This window comes from Haplochromis burtoni, unplaced genomic scaffold, assembly GCF_018398535.1.
Source record: "Haplochromis burtoni strain Fernald_Lab_line unplaced genomic scaffold, NCSU_Asbu1 Contig_16, whole genome shotgun sequence".
Classification (NCBI taxonomy): domain Eukaryota; kingdom Metazoa; phylum Chordata; class Actinopteri; order Cichliformes; family Cichlidae; genus Haplochromis; species Haplochromis burtoni.
In genome coordinates, this window is record NW_024582377.1 from 1,579,115 (window position 1) to 1,599,354 (window position 20,240).

The 20,240-nt window shown below is 43.5% G+C and overlaps 1 protein-coding gene across 3 annotated transcripts in view; it reads left to right on the forward strand.

The window, feature by feature from the left end:
- tmem260 (transmembrane protein 260) overlaps positions 1-19,602 on the forward strand; it is a 34,778-nt gene extending 15,176 nt beyond the window's left edge. For 2 of the 3 annotated variants that reach the window (XM_042218216.1, XM_014331937.2), the window contains exons 7-16: positions 18-58; positions 1,362-1,448; positions 2,505-2,613; positions 2,906-3,078; positions 4,352-4,523; positions 5,003-5,142; positions 5,715-5,891; positions 6,845-6,898; positions 7,169-7,253; positions 7,367-19,602. In XM_042218216.1, the coding sequence (XP_042074150.1) occupies positions 18-58; positions 1,362-1,448; positions 2,505-2,613; positions 2,906-3,078; positions 4,352-4,523; positions 5,003-5,142; positions 5,715-5,891; positions 6,845-6,898; positions 7,169-7,253; positions 7,367-7,627 (1,299 nt within the window). In that variant the 3' untranslated portion in view covers positions 7,628-19,602. The remainder of the gene's footprint in view (positions 1-17; positions 59-1,361; positions 1,449-2,504; positions 2,614-2,905; positions 3,079-4,351; positions 4,524-5,002; positions 5,143-5,714; positions 5,892-6,844; positions 6,899-7,168; positions 7,254-7,366) is intronic. The other variant, XR_006054062.1, reaches the window with a different exon arrangement.
- The last annotated feature ends 638 nt before the right edge of the window (positions 19,603-20,240 follow it).

Below are 20,240 nucleotides of genomic sequence, written 5' to 3' on the forward strand. Positions count from 1 at the left end.
TGATTTTTGTTTTGCAGGCAAAGACAGAAAGCTCGGTTAACCTGACCACAATGCTGCAGTAAGTAAACAGTCTTTCTGCTGTTTGCACGTGAAACTTCCTGGTCTGAATATCGTAAACGGCACAACAAGATGGTCATTTAATGCGTATAATGAACATCAGCTAAACTCACATCATTGTTTCCCAGAACAAAGTAACATCACAGAATTTCTAGTTTTTGTGGCCAAAGCAGCACATTTAGTCCGTCTCGCAGGAAACAGTATGTTTCTCATCCATAAACTGCCCAGCATGTTTGATTTGAGTATTTCATTTCTATTTAGACAGTAGGATCTAGGATGGAGAAGGGAGGAAAGTAGGTCGATTTGATCTGAGGCACAGTGAGGGCACGTTTGGGACTAGAGATGGAAGACCCAACTGCTCTTTGCGATGGTTCTGGTGATTTACACAGGTTTAGCCACATACACACGCACACCAAGCCATTATAAGGGCCCACAGTCATTTCTGCAGCCCATCTCTTCCCTTACTCTCCCCAGCAGCTTTTGTTCTTCCCATTCCACTCTCTCCCATCAAAGCAGAACTGAACCTGCTTAGAGGGCCAAATCACTGTGTTCTCTTTCTCCAGCAGTTTGAAATGATCACTCAGCTCTGGTGTTTAAGCGTGACAAGCTGTGATGACAGACATTGCAATAGAGCTTGAGAAATTGTATTTTTCCACTCTAGCACCTCCCCACCCCCTCCACCCCATTCCCTCCCTTGCTTCCCTCTGCTACCACCACCACAGTCATCCCATTCCTGGTATCTTTCTCCAGCTGACGGGATGGGGTGCGTGTGCGTCTTAAGACCCCCCACTACCAGCCCCCCCTCTGCCAAGCACCCACCCCTTTCCATCACCCCTGCTGCTTGATGGACAAGCACACCTTCAAGATGGGGAAGAGAGGCGAACATGACAGGCATGTCGCACTGGAGACGTAAACCCACTGGAATAACTGACACGCACACACACACACGAACACACGCTCATGAGCACATTCACACATAGTGTACATTGGGAGATATAGAGACTCAATAAGCTGTCAAATAGAGATGGGTATTAAGGAAGAGGCAGGAAACTATCTCTCCGCTCTGAGCAAGCGCTGTGTGACTGACAGGCGCTGTGAGGAGAGGATGGGGCTGTGGGGGGTGGATGACACAGTCATTCGTATCTGTCAATCCGATTGAAAGGAGGAGTGCACAGTCCAAGGAGTTTGTTTTGATAGGGGATGAAGGGCATTTAATAATTGGTGTCCTTGAGTTCAGTAGCAGGGAGGCTAACTGAGCTTGTCTTCGGTGTCCGTCATGTCTCTGTGTGTGTTTGTGCGTGCAGGGCTCAGTTGGACCACTCCCTGGCAGAACTTTCACTTCCTGTCTTGGTACTGGCAGGAATGGGCTTTGCGCTCTCCTCATTGGACAGGTAAGGATGAGTCGGATGCCAGCGTGCAACACACCAAACTCTGTCACGCACATCTCAGCACCCACTTCAACTACAAAAATCTAATCCCCTGGAGTAAAAGACGGGGAACAAAACCACTGACAAAATGCTGATCTTAGAAAAAAAGAATACAAAACAACACTGAGGCACCTAACTGTCAAACTGTCACGACGCTCCACATTCAGATCAAGAGGATTTGATGTGTATTTTGGATTTTCAAAATCATGTTTGTGTGTACAAGTAAATCACTGCCTGTATGCATCTATATGTGGCAGCGTGATCCTGTAATTCATTACAGGAGAGCCTTTGCTGGGATCTGTTGGGTGGAGCTGATAAAGCCCCAGTAATGCCCCAAAGCCCCGCAGGGCACAAGCTATTCCCCTTCTCCCGAGGTGCACTTCAATAAACTTGGCTACATACACAGACAGATGATGAAAAAGAGGAAGGTCGTCTAATAGATTGCCCAAAGGAAACCCGGCAAATGCTTATTTGCCCCATGTTAAAGTGTAAGGTTATAAATATGATTTCATTTGCTTTTTAGCTATGGTGCTTGTAAGTAAGGAAAACGTAAATCAAGAAAAGCTTGAGTGATTATAAGTGTCCGGCTGACGGAGATCAGCAAATCAGTTTGTTGGCAGGAAACCTGAAAGCTTGTCTCTTCAGGTTCGGACGATGGCTTATTTTTTTGCCACGAGGGGAAATTTTTTCTTTTTGGTGTATAAGAACGTTTTACAGCTGTACTGTAATGAGTTTGTGATTCAGCGGTTGGCACCGGCTCATTATGACTCAGTCTGCATTAGAAAATCAATCATGCACCTCTTAGCTTGCTGGCAGATACGTTTTCTCTCAGGCTTGTGATCCCCGTCCGTGCATTAATATTCTTACAGACTTATTCAAAACAAGTATATTTTTACAGAGTAAATAGACAAAGTGATACATTAGACTAAAAATATGGAAATGGCAGACTGTGCATGCAGAAAAAAAAGGAAAGCTGGTTAAATATTTGTGCGCTGAATAACCCGAGGTGTCCCGTCCTAGGAGGTGTCGCTCAGTGTCCTGGCTGTTAACTGTCATGCTGGTGGTCTACTCGCTGTTTTTTGCATGGAGAGCCAACCTGGACATTAGCAGACCCTTACTGCTCGGAGTGGTGAGCTATAAGACTTTTATGTTCTCAGACATCTTTTCTCATATCATAGCTGAAGCATCACACCTTGTGCTCAGCATTGAATTACAAGTTTGTCTCAGTTTTCAATATTCTGAAATAAAACCACAGTTACAGCAGCGTACTGTATGTTGATGCTGATCCTGGTCCAACGGTAAAGCAAACCCAGAAAAAAACAAAGCAAAGCAAAAAAAAACTACAGAAAACACTTATTTGTATGTGTGTGTGTGTGTGTGTGTGTGTGTGTGGTATACACTTGTATGGTCACTTCCTGCAGGTTGAGCGTTTCTGGCTCCAGAGCGATGCTGCAGTGTGTGTGCTGGCAGGCCTCGGCTTGAGCCGGACTCTAGCTGGGCTGGAGAGGAGGCTGGGCTATGGGGGGTTGTGGAAGACCACAGGCTGGGTCTTCACTGCAGCTCTGCTGGCACATATGGTGCACACCAATCACAGGTGACTATTGCACACGCTAACAGTAACAAGCTTGCTGTTGTTTGGTGTGATGAAAATCTGCAGTGCTGTCGATACACAGTCAGGAATTACTGTGGTGTGCAACAGTGGTTTTCATTGCACAAGTCTAAAATGGTAGATTTCAAGCAACGAGTTTAAAATGCTGACTTTAAATTTGAAGATTTGTTGTGTTGTTGCAGTTAGACTCATTTTGGCCCCGGCCTCAGAATTGCACTGCATGTGAATAAAGACACTACCAAAGGAACGCAAAGGCAGCACTTTAAATGTATTCTCATTGTTTAATTTAAAAATCCAGCGCTCCGAACTTTAACTCCTTACAAAATCCTTACAGTTCCATTTCCACTGTTGTATATTTGCAGTAAAAGGGCTGAGTTAGGGCTTTGTAACGTCTGAATTTGGAGACAATTAGAAAACTAATTCTTAACAGCAAAGATTTTGATCACAGTGGACATAATTATTGTAGCTGCATTGTTTTTTTTCTTCTACAGGCTATTAGTGATTTCAGGCGCTAATAGTGTTTTTGTGTCCGACAGCTCGAGTCTTACGGTTTCTTTTCAGATGCTCTGCAATCCATGTATCTGTCAATTTAATGTTTTTACATTATTCATGTTGCAGTAACTACACTGAACCCAAATGCATATGAAGAATGAAGTGAAATACTTCTGCTTTGTAAACTTTAAATGATGTAAAAACTCCCCTCTTCTAGCTCCTTCTAAAATCCCCATGCACAGTTTTTCCTGAGTCAACCTGATTTGTTTCTCTTTTGCTTCTCTGCGCTTCATACTGCAGGTCTGAACTCCACATGTCAGGTTTTTCTCTGCTCACCCCATGGTAGGGGCTAAAGAGAGGCACGGTTAGCACATAGATTCTACTCTCAGAGCTCAGTCTGAGATGTTAGCTGTCCGAGAAGGCAGATTACACCAGCGTAGCGCTGGGGAGTGCCAGACAGCCATCACTGAGCGGCTTTGATCAAGGGGAGAGCATGGCCTGTGCTGTCAGACCCATCACACCTGTCTCCCCACGATTAGATAGGCAGCTAGAGTGAGGGGAAGGGGCGGGGGCACTGACAACTTACCCTCAGAGCACCTTGAAAGCGTACCTACAGACACTCACATATACACTGCCGCACACATCTCACACACACTTCTGAGCAGGGGTAAAGATGTGTTTAACCATTTTTAAAATGGGAGAAAATGCAACTTCTGTCTTGATGCTAGTGTAGAGTAATTGCTTGCATATGTGCTGATGATCTTAGGGAGTGTGATCAGAGTGGGAACACTGTGGTGGAGAGGTTCGGCAGGGAGCTTCTGGCCTCCTTCTCCAAAGACTCAATCATCCTGACCAGAGGAGATCTGCCTGGAAATTCTCTGCGATACCTGCACTACTGCCAGGGCGTACGGCCTGATGTACGCCTGGTTGATCAGGAGGTCAGGAGGTTTTCCCTGTTCCCTGTATTGAAAAGATTTTTCCTTCATAATATAAGTTAAGGAATTTTATTTATGACGAAATTGTTTTGTCTTATTTTTCTTGTCCATTAAAACCGCACTATATTCAAAAGAGATTTAAAAAATAAAGGACAAAATGTGAATGAAGTGTGATTTCTCATGATAATATAATGTTTTACATATTTTGGCAAAATGTAAAAATCAGCTTTGTGGTAACTGAAAGAAATTCATTGAAAATCGTAAATTAGACCCTTAAGTCAGCAAGTAGAGGCCTTATAAATTGGTTGTGTTGTCTTATATACTTATTAGTTTGTATATGTTATCAGTATGATTCATCAGTTGCTTTAAGATATAATGACACAAAAATCCCTTTAAACTAATTGCACTGATGATTGTTTAACTGATAATCGACTGGTTATAAATATTTCTCTGGGATTGGTGGTGCTCTTTGTTCTCACTAGATGATGACATATGCTTGGTATGTGGCCAAGCTGGCACAGCACCACCCTGGGATCCACTTTCCCGGCCGCTGGTGGGACCCGGTCAACCCCGAGGAGAAAGGCACCTTCAGTCTCGATCAATTTCTGTCCCGCAACACGCAGTGAGTGTCTCAGACACATGAAAAGAGCAGAGGGGGAATAAAAGGATGTTAAATGGAAAGAGAGAGAGAGTGAGTGAATTGGGAGGGCAACAATGAACAAGTGGGTGATCTAATGAGGCAGAGATCAGCAGAATGGTCGACACAGTGCAAGCACAAGATAAGCCCACAGAACTGTTGAGGCCATAAAAGGAGTCTGATGAGCTACAAAAGTCAGCTAATCTACTTGATTTGGTTAAACGGTCTCTGGTGGACTTGCTGCTGCTCCCATGATTCACCCCTTCAGGAGGAACTGAGATCCAGAAATTGGATAGTGCCTTGTTAATACCAAGCCCACCAGGGGGCAGTGTTTGCCAGGCCAACATATATGTATCTCTGTGGGGGCAACACTGACCTGCGGGATTAACCCTCGGGGTCTGTGAGAAGCGCAGGGCTGATGGGAACCTAGAAGGTGCTGGGATGTGAGGAAATTTCTGTCTCCATGTTGTCACTGTGTGTGTCATTATAAACAGCTACCCGGAGATAAAAACCGAGGGCACGCCTCTATTTAAGAGTTTGTCTCTGTTTTTCTGCAGGAGGGATGTGTTTGCCTGCATCGGGCTTCCTGATGGAGACCTGAGCTGGGAACACAGTTATTCCCGCTGGCCCCTGGGTGTGTGCGACTACTTAGCGCCCGTTCAGAAGCAGTTTCACCCTGAAGAGTGGGCTCATCGTACACGCAATATCTATAACTGGAGTGATCCACACAACAGGTTAACAGTTAACTCTTACCTTCATGCGTATTTCAGCCTGGATTATACTATTAAAATAATTTATATTTAGATTGGTGTTGGGGATGTCATGTTATCCTCATTGCTTTGAAATTCAACCTAACCTGTTAAATGGTTTTAGAAAAGTTAGATCTCTTTGATCTTCATTTGAATTTTCATAACATTTCAGCGTCGCTGATTTTTAAATGGTTAAAAATTAGCATGGTTTAATTTTTAAGGTCTGCTGTTGGCCAAGAAAATAAACAAATCCTTTGCAGTGAAAAGAAAAAATCTCAGTGCTCACTTTTCTCTCTGTGGTCTTCAGTCGTCCCTCCACAGACTCCACAGAACGTCCCTCAGTGGGCTTGTCCTCTGTTCTCCATGCTGTGATCCAGCTCTTTGTGAATTTTACCAGAGCAAGACATTAGGCCCTTAGCCATCTGAAATGAGACTGAAGATGAAAAATAATGAGTTTCTTATTGCGTTTTGTCAATAACTGTGTCAAAAGTGGAATTAGTCAAAGCTCCATATTTTGTTGCTGTTGCCAGGAGCCCTTCATTCACTCAGATATCCACGGCTGAATACTGTGACATTATTTCCCGCACCCTCACGACAAGCGTGTCTGCCGATGCCCACAAGCCAAATATTAGCTCGGAAACCCTGCTAAAATATTCTTTTGAAGAAGAGGTCAAGTGTTTACAGTCAACAAAGTGGGGGAAAAAAGGCAGATGTGGTTTTACTCCATGTCTAATGTGCTAGCTGGTATTGTTGCTCAGTCACTTAATGTTTATGCAGCAAACATTGATGTTTAGTGTATCAAAACCTGCACAGCCAAGTGGAACAATATATTCACATAAATAATCATTTATAGTTAGTGGAACTGTGAATAAGCCAGCGCGGTGCCTGAAGGTGGTTTAGATAAAGAAATGATTTTTTTTCTCCCCATGTATGAACAGTTTCCATCCTGCATCCTGGGAGCGTGTTGCTAATGAAGAGATGTGGCAAGCCAGGTATGCTGAATGCTTTACAGCGGATGCTAGTTTTCTTGTTTGAAGTGGATGTATACTTTCGAGCGTAAATAAAAAGCTGTGTCACGATGCATATTGCCCCACCAGAACATCTCCATAAACCAGTCTTGTGTGGTAAAACATCTACACGTACAATGTATTTGGTGCCGGCATCTACATAAATCACTCCATTGGAGTGGTGCGTCTGAGAGTGTAGATCTGCGTGGCTCATCCATCCAGCACTTAGCCCTGAGCCTGCGTGCTTTGTTTCAGGATGAAGACGGCTTTCTTTCTGTTTGACCTGGCTGAAAGGATGCAGGGAGAGGGGAAAGCTCGCCTCTTTGAGCTGTCTTACACTGTGAGTCTGACCCCCACCTGCAAACACTTTACCACAGTAGGGCAGATTAAAATGCATCAGGAAAAGCATGAATGTTTTTATGTTTATCTCTGTTTTTTTTAATTGCCGGGAAGCTATATAAGGAGATTGTTGAGGCCCACTCCGACTATCCTCCAAACTGGGACAAGAACCTGGCTCTGGCTTGCGAGAGGCTGCTCCGCTCCGGTCACAGGGGTTACAGTGCAGACAGCCTACTGACCTGCAGTGTCCAGCACTTCAGTCTTTACTTAGAGAAGGATCCCACTGATCCCCAGGCACCCGCCATCCGCTCAGCCATTACTCACCTGCTCCAAGAGAGAGACAGATTCCGACAGAGCCGGAGGCAAACCCCATAAGATCCACGGAGCTGGAACAATGGAAATTATGGCTGAGCCAATGTGCCTCTTTGTGTGGTTTTAAGGTGACGCTCTATGTGGATCAAGACTGGTGCACTGGTGTTAAGTTTGGCTAAATGTACTGTGCCAAATTGGACTTGTATGTCAGAATTTGAAATGAAGGGAAATGCTGGTGGATAAGTTCTTGTTTGAAGTTACCAAACAGAGCTAACACTGTGCTACGTCTCATTTGATGAATGTTTACAGTTGACCAGCGGCAGGGCATGACTTTAGGAAGCCCTGCCTGACCTCAATCAAGCTCTGCACGCTTCTCTTAAAGTCACCCATTCAATTGCTTTATCGTTACATCTCGTTCTCCCCCCCTTTTTTTTTTCCTATTCTGCTCTCAGAGCTTTTAACGTGCTGATTATTCTGCCTCAGCCTCTGCTCTACTTCTTTTTCTCACATTAGGATGGCAAGACCGAGATTGAGGGAAACCCAATTTGGGGGCAGAAATGGGGGATTAGAGCGGCTGTTTAATCTAGGACAGACTTGTGCTGTGCCACGCAGCCTCACTCCACATCAGTGGCAGCCCTACACACCCACCCACCCCTCTATCCTTCCATCAGTCTATCTTAGATGGTCCTTTAAATGTTTAAAACTAATGGATTCGATGAGTGCTTTTTTACCCCCCCCTCTCTCTCTTCCTTCCTAACATGAGGGCGGTAATCCCGCTTGGATTTAAATGAAATGTGAAATGTCACAATGCCAGGGACCCTTTTAGAGGTGCGTTCGTGCGTGTGCCCATGTGGGCATCTATGTTGATTTGGGTCTGCATGTGTGTGAGAACATGCTTAAATCTCCACTCAGCCCCCTCTCCTTGCCAGAATTGCTCATAAACCTATTCGATAAACAGATCGGCACACTGAAAAGCAAAATGCTTTGATCATTAGAGAGACACAAAGTCATGGAAAGTTCACGGACAAACGCAGATACGCAAGATTTTCAATACTCGACTCACAGAAAAATGGAATCTCAGGTCTGTGAATGTCGGGAAGAGGTGCCGTCAAACTTAGTCTGACTGGACCAGGGTTGTTTGAAGAACACCCCTGAAGTACGCCCTTGTATCTGACGCATCGGTTACACACTGTTTTTAAAAATGTTAGTGTTGATGTTAATGAACCTCGTGCCATGAAATTTGTTGTGCAGAGGTCAAATCAGCATTTTGCCATAAGCTTTATAAAAGGTTTCTGAAGAAGCCTGCTGTTTGAGATACCAGCGGAAAGCGAGGGACAGTGAGTGCATGTGCAGTTTTCTCCGAATGTAATCTGCCCTCTGTGTTCGCAGGCCTGGTTAGCGGCTGTCAGCTGGCTGGATGATGAGGTTCGACCTGCTGTAGCGCAGATGGTTTGGTTTCACATAAAAACAAGAGGGAAACTGTCATTCTGCTTTCTACAGATTAAAATATTTCAATAAAGATTTTTTTACGTATTTTTGTGCTCTGATCCGAAATGTAGTATTTTTGATCAAAAATGTTATCACATTTGTTGTTTTGACATTGCAGGCAAATTAATAATGCGAGTTTAAATCGTGTTTTTTAACTTCACTTGACTGTATTGGTGTAGTTTAATGTTTACATCAGTTATCTGCTGCCACATGGCTCATCCCCTCTTATTTTACCTTACCTTCCTTTTATCATCCCCCTCTTGTCACCCACCCTCCTCGCCTCCCACCCCCTCTCACTCTGTCTTTCCGTAACCCCTCTGTTCCTCTTCTCTCCCGTTTCTGAGAGTCACTTGCCCACCCTAAATCAGCAAGCTGCCGAGGATTGTGGGAACCCATGGAATCGCCGTGACCAGGGATGCAGGCAGGGAGCCACGGCAACGCTGGAATGTGGGGCGTCTGAGGAGATAAGAGCTGTGAGCCCAGCCAGGGAGAGGCGCGAAGTGGGGGAGGATGCAGAGGCAGAGTGAGGAGGGTGAGACAGAAACAGGGAGAGCAGCAAGTCTGTGAATGGGGAAACAGAAACACAACGCCATAAACAGCCAGAGAGCAAGACAGAGTGAGACAGAGAAAGAGGGGCGGGGGACTTAGGGGGGCACACACTGGAGATGGGAAGCCAGCCTTATTCCTCTTTGCATTTCATTTACATCCCTGGCCGTATCGACCAATCGGATTGGGAGCAAAGCCCAGGGCTTAGGAGGGGAATAAAAAGACAAAATGCCTTTGCTGCTCTCATCCCTCCCTGATAATACCCCTTCTGTTTTTCTTTTCTCCTTTTCTCTCGTCTATAAGTAGATACTGTCCGAAATGCCAGCGGAAAAGCGACACCTCCGCTTGCTGTGTATCTCAGATAGACCGAGCGGGAGCAGGGGCTGAAAAGACAGCTTTAGCAACTGGGCCTATCTCCACTCCTCTCTCTGGCTGGATGGGAGCTTGGAGTGGAAGGAGGCGGAGGGCTGGGGTGTGTTGGTTAGTGTTTGGGAAGAGAATAGAGGGTGTGAGAGGCATGATATACTGAGCTGGCCACAGATTTTGCAAAATCTTACACTCTGAAAAACTTTGCCTTCAGATCCCTTTCTTAAGCATGAGAAACCTGTGTCAAGGATGTTTACCAGGTGCCACCCATCCTTGTAAAGGTTGCCAATGCCTTTTACCAAAGTCTGCACATATTTGTTAGCTTAACATTGCTGTCCCATGCAAAAAGAAATGTTTTTTTTCCTCCTAAGCCTCGTATGTTTCATTTCATACTATGATTTAGTCATGAAAGTGACTTATTCAAGTACAGTACTGTCCAAGTCCTGAGCAGTTTATTGAAACATGCAAGCGTACATGGAGATACAGTATATGAGGTAAAAACAGTTTGTACATTTCTAACAAGCTTGAAAGTCGATATTTGGTATGACCACTTTTATTCTTCAACACAGCCTGAACTCTCGTAGGCAAGCTTTCTTGTATTTTCTTTAAGTTGTCTTTAGTAATATTTCTCTGGATGCTGTCTGCCTTTTCTTCTGTCAAAATGATCCAACACTCCTTTGGTAACATTGAGGTGCAGGCTCTGGGGAGGCCAGGCTTGCATTCATCCCTCCACTACTGATTTCCAGTCCTGTTCTTGTCTAAGTTGGAATACCTCAGTTTTTTTCACCCTGCTTCCCTTCCACAAGAAGGAATTCTTAACAGCCACTGAGACCTTTTCTGATGAGCCTTTAGTTAGGCAGTAGATGGTTTTGAGGCCTGCCACTTCTTCTGTCCTCTATTCATCGAGTTTCCTCAGTTTTTTTGTGACACATTGCACACCATGCCAAAACATGCCTAGTTTTCAGCTAATAGCTCTTTGCGACTCTACTTATTGGTGCAAAAATACTATTTTGTACTTGTCAAACTGTATTACCTTTGGCATTTTTCATGAATGCAAGAGGTAAAGATAGAAGACAGTACTGTATGTATCAAGTAAACATGTATGAGAAAATGTAAAAAAGCTGACTTAAAGCAGATAAACAGTTCTCACTTTTGTCTAAGTGTAAGGAGGTGCTGAGTTTGGACCCATGCAGTGCCTCTGTGTGCACTGGACTCTACCACAAAAGTCATTCTAAATCTCAAGAGTTTCACTTCCTTCATGCAAATGTATTCAAAAAACAACATTTGCCTGCAGGTTTGTCTGAAACACCAACTCCTGTGAGCAGGCACACTGTAACCTTAAACTTCTCTCAGAGGTAGCACTACTGTTATCTTAGCTAAATTAACTGCTCTCCTGAATGTGTATTGCGTAGAATTAGGCCCATTAACATCAGTCTGTGTTGACATCATGATTGACTTTTCTCAGGTTTCCGTTTGCCATCACTCTTGATTTGTGTTTCCACAGTGTGTGGCGGCCAGTGTTTGCATGTCAGGTGCAGCATGTGTGCAAGTTTATTTGTACAGGTGTTTGTAGTGCCCTGCATTGTGTTACTGTTTGTATGTTGTATTTGCAAGTTTCTTTACTGTGTTTAAAAAAAAAAACTGACATTGTCTTCCTGCTCATGTCTTTGTGTGGTTGCACCTATACCGTTGTACTGCAGCTGGATCCTGCACTGCCAATGCTGCCTACGTATAAATAGTGCTTATTGAAATTTACTGTTTGAGAGATGAGTTTATCTCACTTGGGGTTTGTGGCACAGCTGTTAGAGAAAGAGAGGGTCCGTTACCTGCCTGCACCAAAAACCTGTGAGTGATCAGGTTGTGGACCCCCCTGCAGCTTCACAGCATCCTGGTCCTCTTTAGCCCACACAGCCTCCTCCCAATAGTAAATCAAACCAAACAATAGAGGAAGATATCCGAGGGATTAGAGGTCAGAGGGTTGGGGAATACAACATCTCTATTTCCAGGATCAATTTTCAACCGCTTGGTAATCTCTGCCCCCAGGCTCCATATACCTCCAGTGGTCTCTCTGGCGGGGAGGTGGCATTGCCAGGCTGTTGGAGTTGGTACTCCAGCTGGGTGTGCGTGGTTGATAGGATAGCGGGAGATGAGGTTGTAGGTTGATGGTGTAGATGGACAGGAGAGCAGAGGGATGAGTAACAATAGGTCCCTCCCCTGTATCCAAACCGTACCTTAATCCTCACGGATAAAAGTGTAAATGTACGGTGTGTACGATCATATGCTCGTGACATTTTAGCAGATGAAAAACGTTCGGCGTGTGTCTGTGTGCTTCCTGTGTGTGCACGTGTCCACAAAGTTTGTTTTAATCTGCAAATTTGTAAATGTGAAATAACTTTGAGTTCTTTCGAGCAGGCTGAATATTATCCCCAAGTTCCCGTTGTTATCTTGTGTACACACATTTGTTTATTTGATACAGCCCCGCTCCACTACAGCACTTCTGTATATCAAAGACAGCAGTGCGGAGCGTAATTGAAAATGGCTACCGTGGAGAAAGGTCTCTCTGCTTTGACTGAGAAGAGGCAGGAAAAAGCCTCATTCTCCGCTCCCTTCTTAGATCTATTTAAATAATTGAGGAGTAAACTGACAAATTAGGCACCTTTATGGACGCCCCTGGGCTCTCTCTGGGGTCCTTCACTTTTCCCAGTACAAGAGAGCGCCACTAGGCACTGGATAATATCTCAGTGTGCTTTGAGAAGAAGGGGGGTAGTGGGCCAGGAGGGGTTTCGCCAATCAAGCGGGCCACACTTCCTCCCCCAGGTTCTAATTTTGTGCCACATTAAAGAGCTCGGCCTCCATTTAGGACACAGAGAGGCATTTTCATAATTTGCCGGGTCTCTCGACTAGCTCGGGGTGCCTTTTTTCCTCTCTCTTGCCTCTCTTTCCCTCACTCTGTATCTGAATGGAAGGCCCGGGGAGGAAGAGGGGTAATTCATTCGTTTCCTTTCAACCAACCAGCTTCAGTTCTGCATAATGTTGCTGCTAGGTGTGTACGGAAGCTAATATTTATCTCTTTAATAATTCCCCATTAGACCTGAATATTATTTGCCACATAAAGCCTACACTGCTTATTGTGGGGTGTACATTGAAACGGTGGCATTTGTGCATTGCAGCTGTGACCATTGATTAAATATGTGTACTGTACACCCAACACGTAATCTAGGTTAAAGTTGTTTTAATTCTTCTTGCTGACACCATCCATTCATGCAGCTGCAGCATGCGTAAGCATTGATTCATATGTGATTGGTCACATAATTCACAGTCTCAGGGGGCATTTCATCGCTGACAGACAAGCTAATCTGAAATCCCCCAATTTACAAATGAAAATCCCACCATCCAATTGAGCTAATAGAGGGACTTGAATGGGATAATAAGATGTGGTGTAATACTGTGTAAAAAGCCTGTAATGTTGTGTTGGTGTAAGAGCCTGTGTGACTGGATGTTTGACTGTTTGCAGTGATTATAGGGGCCTCCGGGCCTGGCGACGGCTCCGTGGCTGGGACAGGGAGCTTCTCCCTGGGCAAGGAGATACGCCTGTCTGCCCCTTCTGCTGGAGCTACAGGGACCAGGATGTCATGAGGGAGAGTGCTCCCTGTGAGCTCTCTCTCTCTCTCTCTGTTTTGCTTTCTGTCTCTTTCTGTACCTCTCTCTCTCTCTCTTCCTCTCGTTCTCGGTCTGTACTATTGCAGTGCTTGCAGATGTGCACAAACAAGGGAGGATTAAAGCAAAACGAATCTAAACAGACAAATGGAATTAGAATGATGGGTGTCGGTGGGCTGGTTCACAGTGATAAACATAATGATGCTCTGTATGTATGTGTGTGTGAGTGTGTGTGTGTGTTCCTGTGTCTGGGGGATTATCAGTAGTTAGGTGTGTGGTGTGTATGGCTGGGTGACTGCTTCTGGGTGTCTTTGTGTGTTTGCCTATCCGTCTATGTTTTTGTAATTATGTGTGTGTATATTTACTCTGTCTATAGTTGTGTGTTTGATAAATTAGTTATTCCATATTGCCTCACAAAAACAAGTCTCTGTGCCCTCTGCATGTGTGTGGGTATGTTTCTCTGTTTTCCTTTCTGTTAGGGTCACATTTCTTTCTCGTCTTCCTCTGTGTTTCTGTTTGTGCAGCGGACACTTTTGCCTGTATGTACTTAGTGGTCACCGAACTCAGTACTGACCTGCAACTTGAATATCATAAGGCACTATTTGCCGGAGTGGAATATGGAAGTGTAAAGCTGACCACTGCTCTGCTGTTTATGTGCAGTTGTGTTGTGTTCTTCTGTTCTGCCAGCAGTCTGTGCGTTTATGTGGTGTTGAGGTCAGGGGTGTGGAGGAACCAGCAGGGGGGCAGTGATCAACAGTCTGGGGCTCCCCTGCAGAGGGGCTCTGGGATTAGGGCTAAACCCTGTCCTGCCAGATGGGCACAACACATCCCCACATCACATACAAGCACCAGCACCTTTAGGACTGCTTTTGCCCCGCCCCCTTTCTCTGTGGAAACTGACTTAAACCCGAGGTAAAAAAGAGAGACAAAAAAGCAAACTGAAATGCTTACACACTTTTTAAAAAATCCAGTCTGTGCAGTATAGATATGTATTTTTTGTTTGTTTGAGGAATACCAATTTCTCCACTGATTGAATTTTCAAATTTGGTGCATGAGGGTTTTGTTACACTGACATAGCAGGAAAAACGAGGCCGTGACATGTTGTCCATCGTTTCTTCTCAGGACCTCACAGAAAGGCGGCAGAGGAGACGACTGAGATGAGGCACGCTTCAAAGTGTCAGGTAGTGGACAGTATGGCCAGTCAGCAGGTTTCAAGGGCATCAGAAATGAAACTTACAGGTTGTTTTGATGTGCTGTATTTTAGAGCCACAGGCTACACTGAAATGATAAAGTGTGTCTGTGTGTGTGGGAAGGTCTGTAAGTGTGTAGATTGGTGGCTCAGGCATCAGCAGTGGGTTGATTGCTTCCTGCTTGACTGTTATCAGGCACAACTGGCACTAAATAGCATCTATAATATTGAATGCATTCCCATAAATCTATAAAATTATTAGCTTTTTATGCATTGGCTCATCGACTTTATGAAAAATCTTGCTGTTTTCTGTTTCGTTACAATTCCTTCTTTAACTCGTAGCGACCTATGAGTCCATCAATCGCAAGTGGATAACTTGACATTTGCACGAACCTCCGGTGCTTTGTGATAACAGCCCACCTGTAACTATTATCCACTGGTTCCCCAGCATGACTTAGGAAATCATCTCTGCATTACTAGAAAGCAGATTACATGAGACAAGTGTACAAACAAATAAAAGATTACAGGCTGTGAACATGTTTCAGTCTAATTCCCTTTCAACAAGCTGTGCTCAGCACAATGCTTTTCTCTCCCCAAGCTAAATTTGGATTTCCCTGTTGATGTGAAGGCCTGCTGGCCAGCCATGTCTTCCACCAAGAGCACAACCTCTGTAATGACAATGTTCCACAAGACTGGCCTGTCTCCTCTGCTGGTATTAGTTAGGCTTTGGAGTTCAAGTGACTACAGGGTTTAAACATGGATTTTTTTTAAAAAAAAAGAGGGGAAGAAAGACTCGCTGTTGTTCTTGAAAAGCTGTGTTTATCCAGGATTAGAGACACCAACATGTTAATAATTGTTTCTCACAGAACTGCAAAGAAGCACTTTCCTGTAATCCCCTAATCAGGCATTACACCTCTGAGCGAAGCCACAACGCAGGCGCGTGGTGTCTGTGACGCAGCACGCCTACGCTGTGTCGTACACCCACATCTTCCCCAAACCACACCCACTTTGTACAAAAGCACCTGCTCTAGTTTTCCTTTTGTAATCTACACTTCCTGCATTTACCTCATCTGCTCAACGCTGTAGATCAGTTGGGACGATAATAAATGTTTTCACTTTTATAGTTTTTTTTCTTTGTTATGAAGAATCTGCTGTGGATGTATCAGAAAGTTCTGCACGTGTCTTTCATTCATTTTTAACTATAACAGTCTGGTGTTGTTTGAACATAACATTTATTAAAGCACAATACTTCTGCTCCACTAGGTTTCAGAAATATATATTCTGACTTCTACTTTGCTACATTTACAGCCAGAATTGCTGCTCACTGGTATAAGTTTAGCAATTTAGCTATTTTAATGAAAATGATAATTACACATATACATCATCCTATCTATAATAATTGGATCATATAATGATATATGATATGCCAATGCAAAAAATCAGTTACTTTTGGTATTTATAGTTAAATTGTGTGCTTGAGTAAGGATCACAGTGATTATTTATGTTTATGTTTATGGTAGCGTTTGCCTGCGTACGTGTCAGTTTGTTCAGTTTTCAGTGAATTATGATTTAAACTTTCCATTAAAATTTGGCTTAAATCCACTCAGGCCTTCAAGGTCAACTCAATAATTTATTTTTAGAAAATTTGCAAAAATCTTTCAAACTCAACTATGATTTTTTACAAGTGTGGCGTGTATCGTCAACATATAGAAAATGCAGTATAAAGATATAACAGCTGACCTTTGACCTATTCGCCAACGTCAGTAGCTTGATTTGAAGGTCAAAATGATACTAATGCTATATAGAGCTATTCCATTGTTTGTATTGATACAGGGGCATGTATGGAGGGGATTGTAAATATCACAGTACTTTGGAGCGCTGAGCACTTCTTCAAATAAGGTCAAACTTTAATAAAATATCTTAGCTTTACAACTGTGGTTAAAATTCTGCTGCCTTTGCTTGGATGGACAACATTTATGAAATTATACTGGTATATGGAGGTTATAAATACCACATTACAGTATCATGTCACATTTGACCTCTGACCTCACTTTTGCATTTCATATCTGCTTTTCTTTGAAATTGACTGAAAACTGTTTTAGCTTTAAGGAAAGTGTTGTCAGGAGAAAGTGAATATTCTGCCTATTTAGTTTGAACTATATGATATTTTATAATGAGCTCAAGTTATTCATGTCCAGTTACCTATAAATCAGTACCTGTTACCCATTACATACATCTGCATAATGTTTGTGTATTTAAAGTATCTGATTTTTACTGTGCTTAAAAGCCTCTTTAAAATATGCTGAAAAAGAAAAAAGAAAACAAAGTGAATATGTAAAAAATTCAGTATTATTTCCTTATTAGTAAATACTGTCCAGAGAGTGAGCTGCCTTGGGAGAGGTTGTGCTCTTTTTGTTCTGCCATTGCTCACGACATGATAAATATCTTGATTTGTAGAAAGGCAGATAAGATTTGTTTTCTGTCTGTAATGGTGTTTGTGCCCTAAAAGTTGTATAAAGCCTTGACAGCTCCCAACTTAAGCTCATTTTCTTTCGTCATTACTTCATGCTCATGTCTATTGTTTTGGGCGATCATATATTGGTCTCTGTCACGATGAAACCTCTTTGAAAGCCAGTTTGTTATTTCTTAGGCCACCTTGAAAGTAGTTTCTGCAACCTGAAGCTGTGACACCTTAAGGAGGTGGAATGCAGCACCTGTTGTGATGCTGCCAAGGTCACATAGTTGGATAGTCATTGGTCAGCTGTCCTCGGTTGTACAGTGGCAAAGGGTCAGACGTGAGACCACTGTACATGCTGAGACGATGACAGGGCCGAGGTTGGTGTTGATGAACTTTTCTTCAAAGCAGTCCTGGGAATGTGATGGCTGTCAACGTGGAAGCAGTAGATGAGCTTTCGTGTGCTGTTTATGAAGATTCCTCCAATATCGTGGCCTTTTAGCTTTACACATGCTTGTTGAAGTTATTGCACCCTTACCCACACAGATGCATGTTTGTCTGCATGCTTGCTTGTTTAAATGAGACTCACCACATGTGGTTTTTCAGTCTTTTCAGTTCCTCATCCAGTTTTGTTGTGATTTTTTTCTTTTCATGCATCCATTGTTAGCGCTTAATGTTTGTTTGTTTGTTGTTCCCCCTGGTTTCTGCCCTCCTCCTGTCTCCTTGCGGGTTGGAGAGTGTGGTGAGGGGATCGGCTGGGATTAACCTGGGGAATTTAATTAGTGGACCTGTCTTCACCGCTCTTAACATTTCAATCTCCCTGGGCTGGCTGACTGGCCAGCAGCTGGGGAGTTCAGAGGCAAGACACATGTTTAACAAACAGATTAGTCAGTCATCCTGGCGTATGTATGTGATGTAGAAGCGAGAAAGATGAAGAGGAGAATAACTGAGAAAGCATAAAGGAACGCCTTTTGCAATTTTTACAACTACATATTTTGACTTTAAAATGCAGTAATAACCAGCTGTGACCATGAAGGGGGGGCACTTTTTATTATTATTATTTTTTTATACATACGCAGTACTTGCCACTGACTTTGATAGCTAAAACTGGGGATTTGTGAGGCTAAATTAAAACGTTTTTGGTTTTAAAATGACGTGTAAAGTAAAAGTGGTCGAGACGTAATTTTTCACAGGACAGTTATCATGCTCTAATATTTTAGAATAATTTTGACGGGTATGAATTAAATATCTGACCACACCCTGTCCTGTTGGTGGAGGTGTTGGGGAGCAGTGTTATTGTGTAACCACTGTGAGCTTGGGGTAATCACTATTCAATTCAAAGCCACACTATTTCATTGTAATCCTGATGCTAAACTCCCCATTACCCCATCTGGGACCCAACAACAACACCCCCCCTCTCCTCCCACCTACGCTGCAAGCACGCACTCAAAGCAACCGTGGCTGTGTGTTAGAAGTGCTGTGTGCCCTGTGAGCGCCTGCTAGGAGGGGTCATGTCCAGCAAATTAAAAAAAGCTGCCGTAGGAATGTCGCCAAGTCTCACAGGAGCAACCGGCACCCATCCCTCTTCCAGTGCTGACCCACTGGTCACCGGTGAATCCCCTGTTTGTATTCTGCACACACACCCGGCTCCGGGGAGCGATCCCACAAGCCTCCTGTGGGACTGCTGATAATTTAAGTCAAACATTATGTCCCCGCTTGTTTGACACCCATTTAAAGCTTTTCAATCACATGTGTTTGCCACAGTCCATCGCCTAGCCCCAGAGTGCTATCCATGTCACACCTTTTGAAAGACCTAATCAATTTTGTTTGATCAAGTTCCTCGTGTCAAAACAATTGATTTTTCTTCAGAATGAGATTGGTTGACTGATAATTCTGAATAGGTTAGGTGCCCCTTTTTGATTTCTATGAAACGAGGTTTGTGGACTTTGTTCCCCTCCCCCAGCGTGCCTCCCCTCTGTACCCCTCCTAGTTTGGGGCTGACTGGTGTCACAGTGTAATTAAGGACTCTTAAAGAGCTACGGAGCATACTCATTAATGAACTGTAGCATCCTTGCTGTCCATAGACTGAAAAGAGGAGGGAGGGGCAGATTCAGCTGGAGGGCTTGCCGGCTGAATGGCTCGTAGTTCAGTTGGTGTCCAGAAGGTTGAAGAAGAGCCTAAAACTTGCACAAAAAAGGTTTTGTTGATAATTAAAAGCATGATGGGAAATTGATTATCTTTTTTCAGGGGTAATAGTCATAATTTAACAGGCAAAATCTTGTCACTTGGGTTGGAATCTATTAAGGGCGGAGTTCCGCTACCCTTTCAACAACAAAAAAACCCCCCCCCCCCCCCCCCGTTTTATTTTGTGTGTTTTTTTTCCATTTTCATGGAAATGCAAAACAAAACAAATGGCTGTGTTTGTCTTTATGAAAGTAGGCCAAACAACTGCTGACAAACAAGAGGGGGAGTTGTAGGTCAGGGCGCCACAAGCCATGTGTAACCGTGCCTGTTGAGAGAGCATGACACACTGTATAAGCCACAATAGACTCAATAACATACAAACGCCCCTGCCAGAATGATGTAATATTGTCTAGACTGAACAAAGACGCACACGGGGGAAAAAAAAAGTGTGTTTTTGTTTTTTGGACCGGGCAAATGAACTCCATATCATAACAGACTTAAACATTTATACCAGCTCCAAGGATCGCGGTTCAATTCTGCTTCACTTTTGGTTTGATTATTTTTCAAATCTTTGAAATATGTCAAATATTTCAAAAAGAAAAATAAAGTTGCCTCGCAATATTAAAATATGTATTTGTTAAGATGTGAAATGTTGTTTCAGTGGAAAACCATCTTCACCCACACAGCACAGATAATTTTATTTACATTGAGAACTTCAAAGTGCTGAATTTAACATAGCCATTCAGATTTACTCTTTTTTTTTTTTGTCAAAATGTTTGTAGTTTTAATAA